Source organism: Anarrhichthys ocellatus, unplaced genomic scaffold (assembly GCF_004355925.1).
Source record: "Anarrhichthys ocellatus isolate YVR2014 unplaced genomic scaffold, GSC_Weel_1.0 scaffold26, whole genome shotgun sequence".
Lineage (NCBI taxonomy): Eukaryota > Metazoa > Chordata > Actinopteri > Perciformes > Anarhichadidae > Anarrhichthys > Anarrhichthys ocellatus.
Window position 1 is genome coordinate 586,541 of NW_022280056.1, and position 11,648 is coordinate 598,188.

At 42.8% G+C, this 11,648-nt stretch overlaps 1 protein-coding gene across 4 annotated transcripts; it reads right to left on the minus strand.

Moving 5' to 3' along the window:
* Positions 1-294: 294 nt before the first annotated feature.
* sec14l1 (SEC14-like lipid binding 1) lies at positions 295-10,791 on the minus strand. 4 transcript variants are annotated; one of them, XM_031862272.1, is made up of 17 exons: positions 10,600-10,791; positions 10,327-10,394; positions 10,147-10,235; positions 6,387-6,536; positions 6,136-6,267; positions 5,550-5,678; positions 5,185-5,398; positions 4,443-4,552; positions 4,037-4,226; positions 3,584-3,672; positions 3,418-3,488; positions 3,060-3,231; positions 2,459-2,593; positions 2,151-2,285; positions 1,685-1,936; positions 1,344-1,522; positions 295-1,080 (listed from the first exon to the last, which is right to left on the minus strand). In XM_031862272.1, exons 3-17 carry the CDS (start codon positions 10,207-10,209, stop codon positions 975-977), a joined length of 2,127 nt encoding a protein of 708 aa, XP_031718132.1. In that variant the 5' UTR covers positions 10,210-10,235; positions 10,327-10,394; positions 10,600-10,791; the 3' UTR covers positions 295-974. The 4 variants fall into 4 exon arrangements, with proteins under 4 accessions (XP_031718132.1, XP_031718129.1, XP_031718131.1 ...); XM_031862269.1 differs by lacking the exon at positions 10,327-10,394; XM_031862271.1 differs by having other exon boundaries at positions 10,147-10,394.
* Between the last annotated feature and the right edge of the window lie 857 nt (positions 10,792-11,648).

Consider the following 11,648-nt stretch of genomic DNA (forward strand, 5'->3'; position numbering starts at 1 on the left):
GTCTGCCTGGCCCTGTGCCAGATCACAAGGGGCTGCACTATATTACATTCAAATTAGCAGCCTCAGAAAACTCAGCAGCTATGACTAACAAGTCCAAATAAAACATGAAATCTAGAGAGTACACTGCATATTTTAATATATATTTCATATAATTTGCTCGCTCTTAACGTCTCACCTCTTGCTGTAAAAATGATTAATAACCCATCTTTAGAATGACTCAAAATGACTGCCCCACTGCAGCGCTGCTACTGCAGTCATTATTTTCTATAATCCAGAATAAAGACACAAACACACTCTGGAGGTTACATCAATATTAATGCGTGTGATAAATTCTTTATTTAAACCATTGTTTTTTTGTATCTCTTGAAAGACCAGACAACGTGTGCAAGTGTAAACATCTGTGCCGAGTGCACTGCAGGTCTGAGAGCAGCTAAGTCATAGAGTACACTGACATCTTGTGGATAATAAAAGCAGCTTCTGGGAGAGACGCTGCATTGTACAAACACTTTTAGTTTCAATTTCATCTTCTGTTAAAAACTGCTGTTTGTGAGGCATCCGATTTTGCATTTATTGATCCAGCAGATGCACAGCAAAAATGTTATGGACACACATCTGCTGTAACTACAAAAACAGATATTCAACATTTGCAATGTGCATTGAATTTGTTATGTTGTGCTATTATGACAAAAACAAGTCAGTCATCATATGGACAGGAAACTGTAAATACATAATTCCCTAGAAACGGAAATCAATTCAACTTTACTGATCCTGCTCAAATATTAATAAAAATACAAAGATTTGTTAATTTATAAACATTTCCATAAAACTCTCCTCACCACCATTTGTCAGGTCAACTTCTCATGAAAAGAGTGTGAGTATAAGGCTCCCCTCTCACTGGAGGCATAAGGCACAGACGAAATAAGATGTCAGTGAGTGTCGGGTCACTGCTGTTTTAAACAGCTGGCGGGCAGATGCTACCTTGAGACGGTGGAGCTGGCGTGTGATTGGCTAGAGGAAGTAGTGGCAGCGCTGAGCTGGGAGAAGCCACTGTGACTAGACTCCAGACTGGTCATGGATCCCCTGGAAATAACAGAAAGGAAACGTTCAGGCATGATTCTAACCAACACGATACTGTAAAAACAAACAGGTAACATATGCACAGTATAACAGGGGGAAAACCAAACTGTATGTAAAACACAAGGGAACTTAACTTCCAGAGATATTACAATTATACAACACACAAAAGCGCTGAAGCCTGTGTGAAAGACAGCTTGAGTATTACAGCAAGAATACAGGACACGACGAGAGAGAAAAAAGAAGCCGAGTGGAATAAATGAACTGACCTGAAGTCATGGGAGGCCAGCACCTCTGTGTAGTACATGATCTTACACTTGTGGGAGGAGACCTGCAGCGAGGCCAGCACATCATCCACTCGAGGCAGGCTGGAGGCGGAGCAGGCCGGGGAGCTGTGGAAGCGCCACTGGAGGATGTAGAAGCCGGGCCAGCGCGTTACGTGGGAGCCCTGTTTGAACAGAGGAGAGCTGCAGGATCAATTTCAGTCTGCGGTGGTGGAGACTTTAATTTCCTTTGATGCAACAGCAGCAAACAGGGACAAATAAAGTTGAGTTGACACTGCAGAAGAAAGGACAGAGTGCAGAGATGGATCGAGAACAATCTCTCTGACCTGAACGCTCTCTCCCTCCCTGCAGGTGAGGGCTTTCTCCACCATGCTGTAGTCCTGGCCCAGCACCCAGTTCCTGTCTATCATCTGGGCGTTAACGGCCCCCGGGGACGTGATGCCGTGGGCTCCGAGAGTGTCTTTCTTAGGGGGCTGGGGGGCCCTCTTGGAATGGTAGATGTTGAAGATCACATCTCCTTTAGACACATCAAAGTCCCAGGTGATGACGGAGGAGGCCTCGTTGATCTCGATCAGCATCTGCAGGAGGATTTTGGGAGATTGGAAACAGAACGGCAGACAAAAGGACCATTAATCAAATAGTTCTCGTTTGCTGCAATATCTATTTCTACCAGCAGGTGGCATCCTCATCCACAGAATATAATCCATGCCCCTATCTTGATGCACTGTTAAGGTAGCCTCGCTCTTTGCTACATGTGGATTTGAGAACCCATTAAAAAGGCGGAGTCTGTACCTCATATGGGGCTCCCTTGAAAATACTGGCACTCTTATAGATGGAGTCGGTCAACAGGCGGTTTTCCTCACTCTCCAGCTCCTCTGCTGTCCTGTAAAGAGATTTGGGGACCAAACCTCCTTCAGGGATGTCACACTGGAGAGGGCAGAGGAATAAAATATAAATATATATATATATATATATATTTATATTTATATTAAGCTCAACCACATGAATGTGTTAATGTGTAATTGTCTTGGCTTGTTTATGTATAGAGTGGAAAGAGAATAAATGCATACTGCACACTACAGACCTGGACTAAAACTCACCATGCAGTCGCCTTCCAAGAAGTCAGGGATGATCTCTTTGTCAATATAGTCCACTAATCCTCCTGGACCTTGGTAGTCGTTTGCAGCGTAAACGAGGAACTTCTTGCGGGTGTTCTCATCGATCAGGGGGCTGACCTGGAAACAAGACCCCAAGAGTCATGAGAGGAACGGCAGCTTCACGTTATGAACCCTAAACGTAGATCCAAGAGTGCTGGAATGAGTCACGTTTAAGAAATGAACGGGTTGGCTGGTTTATGGATCTGTATGTGAACTTTATATTGATTTGATCGTCATAATAACTGATACTATATTAGCATTTCTGATGGAATTTTCCATTGGACAATAAATAGTAATAAATAAATATATATATATATATATATATATATATATATATATATTTATTTATTTATGACATATTGCTGTACAGTAGCAATAATCAAATCCCCATGAGGATCTACATACTGCATGGCTTCCTCTCCATTTCTTCTTTGTTTATCATTTGCTCGTATTCACAATGCAAGATGCAATCCCTGCATCTGTGCTGTACATCTTCATCCATTCCTCCACAGTCGGCTGCACATTGAAAACGATTTATTCTCACCAGGGTCCAGAGCACTGGAAAAACTCTGGGCGCCCTCAGTATGAGGAGGCGACCCAGAGTCTCGGGGTAGTTGGCCTCCACCACCTCGATGATTCTCAGCAGAGCCTTGACACCTGGTCTCCACAGGTGACGCATGTTAAGACCCTCTAGGTCCACCAGGCAAGTCCAGCAGCTGACCAACACATTGACAGAGACATTACATATATATATATACATATATATATATATACACATACATACATACATACATATATATACACACACACACACACACACACACACACACACACACACGTGTAAACCTCATGAGCTGTGAGCCAATGAGACACTGACAGAAGACAGATTCATATTGAGGCACCTAATGGGTCGACCGAAGACTCGGGTGTTTTCTTCACATCGCCTCAGTCCCTCCTCGTTGATGGACAGGACCTGGGTCACATTCAAGTTGTGGCATTACCGATACTTTAAAATAAAATGTTCATGTGCACGTTATGGCTTAAATCAGGTGCATATATTCATGTCACCTGTCTCAGCAGCCCCTCCTCTCCTGAGGCTCGCACCAAGCCCTTAGTGTCCATTAGCCCCAGACGCAGGATATACAGAGGACGTCCCTCTAAACCACACACACACACACACACACACACACACGCACACGCACACGCACACAACAGTAGAGTAAAATCAATAGGCAGAATGAGTCACAAGGCCACATCCTGAACCCTGGTGGATCAGCTGAGCTGTAAAAAAAGCAATGACTCATTTTCAAAGATGGGAGCGAGAGCAGATGGTGCTCAGACTTTTTACAGCCAATAATTAACAGGCCATTTCAACCCATGAGGACTTTTTCAAATGTAGAAGGCTAAATATCGTGACGTTCGCTTTCACTCGTCCAGACAAGCCACAGCGAGACAAACACAATGGAAATGAGATGAGGTGAAGATGAAATTGGCGGCTAGCCATTGTTACTCTCACAGTACCTCGGTCGTGGTGGTGCCAGCCTCCAGTGTAATAGTCCTGAAGCAGTGCCGGGCGCTCCCACGTGTCTAACAGGAAATCTACCTGATGCTGCTTCCTCCAGGTCAGCGACTGGCACAAGAACTCTCTGGCCTTGTCCAGGTTGAAATCTCTGGCCCTCAGGAAGCGTAGCACATGCTGATCCTTTGGAATCTGTACAACAACAAGCAGGGGTCTAATAACTGCAGAGACATTTCTTGACCTTTCAGCCAACGGAGGCTTGTTATTTTCTATTTGTAATCTACAGCACATGCGAGAGCTGAGCAGAAGTCTGGCTTGCGTGAGTGAGTGTCCAGGAATAAATGTGTATTTTACATAATTGCGCAAATTGCTCTTTCGTCAGACAACATGTGTTTGTGTTTAAGTGACCTTTCCCTTGTGGGTTTCCTGGAGCCACTGGCGCAGTCGAATGAGACAGCTCTCCTGCAGAGGTGTTAAATCACCAAGGTAACGTCTGATGTAGTCAGCATCCAGCTTGTCTGCGGGCCAAAACAACATGTAAAGTGTAAAGTTAGCACATGAGCTGTACAATAGCCAATGTAACGTACAATGTAACGTACAATGTAACGTACAAAACGTACTTGTTTTCAACTACAACATGATGTGTTCTTAAACCTGACAAAGTAGCTTTAGTTTCACTTAAAATTCAAAATTCTATCCACGTATTTAAAACTGTGACCGCAGTGAGTGCCTGTCGCTAGTACTCTCCAAAGGTTATTATTATACACGTCTTTTTGGGAGTGACTGGCAAACAACCTATTCTGTCGTGTTGCATTGTCAGCATGAGAAAAGAATAACAGGTTAAGTTGATTCTGCTGCCCCGTTTCCTGTTTTTTCAACATTGTTGTTAGAAATAGAGTCAAGCAGGGTTAGTGCTGCGAGATTAAAAGCTCGGTACACATCACATACTACATATAGTACCTTTAAATCAATCATTACTTTCCCGTTATTAGTTACAGACTTTTCACCCTCTGTAAAGATCTCAGTCCTTCGTCGATCGAGTCGATGAGGAAGCAAGAGCATGACTTATACGTATTTTAACTTTATCACTGTGGTGTTGTGCGTTGGCTGCTACTCTGTACTTAATTGTGACCAGTGAGGAAACACTGACCGTCGGGAGAGCCTGCCGCTATCTCTGAGGGACAGGTCGGGTCTTTGCTGTCCGGGCCGGTCTTAGCACTGCTGACTGGGATGGCTCTGGCAGTGGAGCGAGGTAGCAGCTGAAGCCTGGCAGCGCCAGAGACAACAGGGGGAGTCCATCGAGGTATGTAAGTTACTCCTTCTTCCTCCAGCTCTTTGAGGTAGTACTCAATCATTTCTTTACCCTACAACACAGGACGGAGACTTCAGGTTCATGTGACATTATCACAAATACATGTAAAGCAAGAACAGACCTACTCAATAGATCACAGAGCTCAGATACCGTGGGCACATTCTAGGATGATTTCCATGAATGTAAAAGTTAAAGAGGCAAACCTTTTTAATGCTGCTGGCGTACTGTTTCATAGCTAGCTTCTCTGCCGTGCTCTCAAAGCCGAAAAAGGACTTAATGTCCAGACTAGCCGTCTGTTCGAAGCTCGTCCAGTCCTCGTTGTCTGGATGAACCTGTGGGAGAGGATACACATCTGTGATGGGGCACCAAAACCTCAACTAAATACATCATAGTACTTGACATTTCACTTGTGTGTCACAGCAAACTACAAAAGCAGCGATAAAATACAAAATGATGAATACATGTCACAGATGAGGTGATCACATGCAGCCGAAACAATATTGCTGGCGAGGGTTACGTGGTGGAAATACAGCAAATGTTTCGGCGGGGTAGGTACTATTTGAGTGAGTCACACGGCATTGACTTTAAAGACTCCACCTGTTGACACAAGGGTTTAGTGCATATGAACACACTAGAAGAGGATCATTAAGATCAATGATAGAAGCTCTGAATAGAAAAAACACACATGCACATTTAACAGAGGGGATCTGGACTGCCACTTCTTGTTCTGCACTTGGCAATCTAAAAGTAAAATATAAAAAAACAAAGAAATGAAACTCTGGGGCTCACCGTGTAGTTGCAGCACTCTCGGATAACGACCCTGTTGGAAAAGGTCTCGTTGTGGACCTCAATTTGGAGCGTCCTGTCTCTGCGATTGAGTGTGTTCCTTTGCAGAAAGTACAAGTAGTCTACACCAGCGATCTGCAGGCAGGAACAAAGTCAGAGATGTGATGGGTTATATAAAACAATAAATGATCTGATTAAATGATCCGATTGCTTCATGGCCTTTCATGCTCTGTGAAACGTCGGAGGAGAGGTACCCGTTTAAGGAGCCGAGGAGCCTCAATGTCGATCACACACCGCCTCTCGGTCACCAGCGTGGATCCGTCCTTGCTGTGGCTCTCGCTGATGATCTCGCTGTCGACAAACACTGGGATCAGGTGCGACTTTGGGAACCTCCTCACGTAGGCCTGAGAGCGGAGAAATAAACCACACGTGAAGGAAACGCACTGAAGAAACCGATGTTATGAATATCTCGGCGTTTGGTTCGATGAAGAACTCACAGTGAGTTTACATCGACACGTTATCAAAGCTGAAACTGATATTGGTGATTTATTTTCAATAGTATCAATGTGGATTCTCCTTTAAGGAGTTTTTGCAGGTTTATCTATCCAGGTCAAATTGATCCCTATGAGCGGATGATTATTACATCATTTACTGAATTTTATTGACCGTTTCAAAATGCAATACAGTCGTTTCGAGCGCGGCTTCAACTACAAGTGCTTTCCCTGAGCACACTTGTTTTCCGTCTCCATCACTGGCAGCCGCGACTGTTTCTCCTCGTTTGTACACAAGGCAGCCTGAGGAACAACAAGCTCCACTGCGGCATCTCTCTCTGCCTCTTGTTTTTGGCACTTCAAGGCTCACGGAGACAACGCTTTTCATTAAGAGACAAAGACTTTCTATTACCCGCCATGAAAGCAGACAGGTTACAACGAGAATAACTGTAGTTCTTAATTGTTTTCCCCACATGTACACTGTAAGCGGACTACTTGAGTACTATGAGCTCATTATTCAAACAGTGTTTGGAACGATTCTGCCCCGAGCTTTCAGATCCATATGCAGCTGATCGCTGTAAACTTTTTCCACTGTACTTGTATTTCTTTTGAAGAGCTGGTTCTGTACATTCTGTTCCCAGAGAGGGTTTTTGTCCTGCCCACTTTGAGGAAGCTCTCTGATTGGACGGGAGAGTCGCTTTGAATGGCCCCATTATAGGGTCACTTGTATTTGCAAGAAGAGTAAACCGTTCTGTTGCTGGACTCGAGACGACAACATGTGATTTACAGCACATCCTTTCTGCGTCTGGTTAGGACGCATTTACTAGTTAGTGGCTTTAACAGAAGATACGAACACGAGCTGCTGCTGCTGTGGCAGCGTTTACAAGCAGCCAGTTGCTTTTTACTGCCCACAGCCCAATGCATGACCATCTGTCCAAGCTGTGACCGCAGCTCACCTGTAAATATTGATCGAGTCACTGGGTGCAAAAAAAACAGTCCTCAGTCTATGCAACTAGTAGTTGTGTGGTTTTTACTGATAAAATACAGTTACAGAAGGCAGGGAAGGAACTCCACCATCACAGTAAAGACAGCTTTTAATGTTTAGCAACAATGAATGAGTAGAAGACTATGTCTTCCACTCTTGAGGTAAACTGACAGCCTGAACTAGTACATGTGTGCAGAGTTCAACCTACTATAGTATAACAAAGGGATCAAAGGAACAAATAAAAGATCGGATTTGTATTTTTTTTCGACTCCAAATGAATACGTAAAAGGGACAATTGACTCGTAAATCAAAAATACATATTGTTCTACTTACCTGTTGTGCTATTTATCAATCTAGATTGTGTTGGTGCGAGTTGCTTAGTTTTGGAGATATATGCCGTAAAGATGTCTGCTATATGCAGTAAAGATGTCTGCCTTCTCTCCAATAAAACTCAACATCAATGTCTCTTTCTAGGAATCATGACCCGGTTTGAAACGGCTCACAAGGTTATTAGGTAACAAGGTTTATATCGGTCATTGTACAACAGGGTTGCACAACGAGCACTCACATTTTGCTACACAGGGGGACAAAAAAAGATATATACAGTATAAATTATATATGGATGGTCGAGGATGACAATCTAGATTGACAAATAGCAAAATATGTCTTTTTGATTTGGGGGTGAACTGTCCCTTTAAGCACTGGTGTTTCAGCAACAAACACACACATATGCATCCAGCTTGTATTGATATTTCACAGCATATTATATATCTAATCGATAAGATTACATTATCCACAGTGGGAAAGGTTGCCATGGTAAATAAGCAGCATTGACTTGTGTTGTGCATCGTTACGTTTTCACTGATTGAAAATGGTCGTCCTTCCTCGCAGAGCTTTAAGCATAAACGCATTAATTGGAGCACAAAATAAAAAAGATGAGCAGATTAGAACATTTTGTCTGTAATGTCAGAAAACAACATTTTCCACCATCATATTTCACATTAGCTGTGCAGCAATGCTTTGCTTCCTCGGGGGAAGTTGATTAAATGCAGTTCTTCAGGAGTCAACAGGCAGCTTCGTGCATCTTCTACATACAAACGCAGGAAAATGAAGCCGCGTCATGAAAAGGCAAAGCGGTGATGTAACTGGTTAAACATTGAGTGCTCTCCAGGACACAAATTGTGATATCAGCCAGGGGACTAATGACAACATCCAGAGATAAATGGGAGCAGACTATACACTGGATTCTCTCCTTCAGGCTGCAGAGGCCTGGATCTTTTCACAGGAGCGATTATTCACTTTTCACAAAGGGCTTATTATGAGACCCTTTTCAATAACGTGCAGTGATGCAAGGTGAATTTCAGAGCCGGGATTTTTTGTGAGAGATGTTTCATTGGAAATGAAGTTGGTGTCGACTTGGACTGCTCAGTGAAGGAAATAGAGTCTGCAGAGCGTCATTGCCGTGCTGCTGTCTTTATTCACCTCTGAGGATATTGCACAAGAGTTTAGCTTAATATGTAACTGCAGAGAGCAGACTGTGAAAACAGAATCTTGGAAATGCACTTTTAATTTTCCCTTTGTCCTACTTTTGCTTCACAGAGAGCCGTGAGCTGAAGGTTGTAAGTGAAGAGACTATATCAGCATCATAAGGAGACATTTCCCTCGATAGTTTATCACATGACAAAGAAATATTAAAGAGAAAAGCAAGAGTGAAAACAGGATCTCCATCTTTGTTTCAGTGCATTTCCCTGGTGTGACTGTTGAATACTGCTGACATAAACATGTTGAAAGTTACATTAAAAAGCTAGAAAGAATTGCACTGAATAACTTGGCCCAGATGTTCAAGGCTCACACAGCGACAGATGCTTCTGTAATAAGAGTAGCTTTACCAATAATTTCAAATTCAATAATAAATTCTTTATTAAAATGTTGTCAACTAATCAATAAGTTGATTTAATCAAGAGATTTGTAAAACTGAGTTTCTCCACAAAGAAGCACAACTTTAAATCTCGTGTTTACCAAAGATGTGCTCACAACCTCGTTGGAAATACGTCATTCAGCATGAAAAATCATAAAAATACTAAATAAATCTCAGTAGTGCAACCAAAACAACAGATTAGTTGTCTGATCGATGAACATTTAGACCAGTTAAAGAGGCAAATACAGTTTAATAAGCAGCTTCTCACAGTATTTAGCCTGAGCTGCATATTAATGTATTTACCACCAGAAGAAAACAGTGTTTTCAGTTTATTCTGTCAATTCTCTGAACACGTTTACATCAAGAGGGAGACAGGTGACCCTGAGAGGCAGACACAGCTTCTTGTGAAAGTGTCTGGTTTCCTATAAACTGAACCTGGAACACACTTTATGCTTCAATATGTTCTGTTTCATATTTAGAGTAATGTGTGAGGGTCAAAGCCACACTGGCCACAGCCTCACAGGTGCACCTTAAACCTCCATGTTAGTTATGAAAGATCCTGCATAATTCTCACATTCTAATAGTAAACCATGTCACTGGACATCAACACAGCTACTCACCGCCATTATCAGCTCAAACGGGTGCTTGTAGACCCGGACGGGGGACTGGTATTCCTGCACCATGGTGGGAAGGGTTTCACGGGGAGCCTCTGATAGAGAACCACAAACACACCGTATCGTGACACGGCGAAAACATCATTAAACAAAAAGAAACAAAAAAGCATGACACGGTTTATTTACTTGTAAACAGAATCAGCTGAGTGTGCAGAGACAGGAAGACTTTCACAGGACTCTCATTTTTGACGCTGCTGGGGGTTAAACCGTAGAAGAAGAACTCAGAAGAGCCATCAGGGTTGAAATCGTTACATAGTATCAAGTAGGCGGTGAGAAGAGATACAATCAGGCCGAGTGCAGGAACTAGAAACGCGCATATTAATGCGCATATTGTGCTATTTAGAGACAAACGGCCTGAGCAGCGGAACACAACAACCAGACGAACCTTCTTACACTTACTTTGATTTGAATCCTGGCCGCTAAATGTATGCTGCGTTATATATGCGTTTATGATATCTGTTCACTTTCTGTGGCTCATCCATGTCGTCAGCTGACTGGCTGTAGAACAGGAGTTCTCCACATTATGAACCCGATAAAGTAAAACAGTCACTTCGGTCCGTCTGTCGGTCTGTTAGCACACAGACTGTTGACTCCGCCTCTTCCACACAGACAGGAAGTCCGCGTGACTCTTTCCTTTGTGTGATAAGTTGGAAGTTCAGTGGTTTTATTGTGAAAGGCCCGCAGACATTTGTTACATTTCTAACTGATGGGCCTGCGTTAAAGTACATTTGCCCACCAACGTCAATTTACAAAGTAGGTGTCCATAAAAGGGCTTTGTGCAGTTTATTTTTCACAAAGTAAATATTTAATTTACATTAAATTCTTGGCCTGATTATACCTTAATTCTCTGTTATAGAGGTGAGCGATATTATTACTTTGTAGCCTAGTTGTATAACGAATCATCCTGCAAATGTGTTGTACTGATCGCTTCTGTCCTCCTACACATTACAATAACAGCTGACATTTAAAATGCTATGTCAATGATTTTCAAGTGAATTTGAGGATCGTGAACGTTATTTAAACATGCAAATGGGGATGTTTGAGTGAAATTATGACAAGCAAACTGTTTGTGTTCATTTACAAATGATGATATACAAGTTGTAAATTAGAGGCACATGTACAAAGCCTATTTATGAGACTGTTTTGACACTATGTATATATTCGCTGTCTCGCATCAGCTGTTCCAGGGAGATGCAGCTGTTCCCACATTGAGACTCCTGAAGCAGCATCTGTAGGGGGTGGGATTCAAAGCTTCTGGATATCTGGCAGCCTACAAAAGGTACTGGAGTCCAGCAGGGGACATCCTGAGAGGGGGAAGTAGAGTTCAGATAAGCTCTTATTCCTAATCAGCCTCAGGCACAAAGAATAATGTTACCATGAAACACGCTGCTCTCAGCAACCGTCTCCACGTTATTTGGGATAAATAATTGAGCCGCCTCAGTGCAACA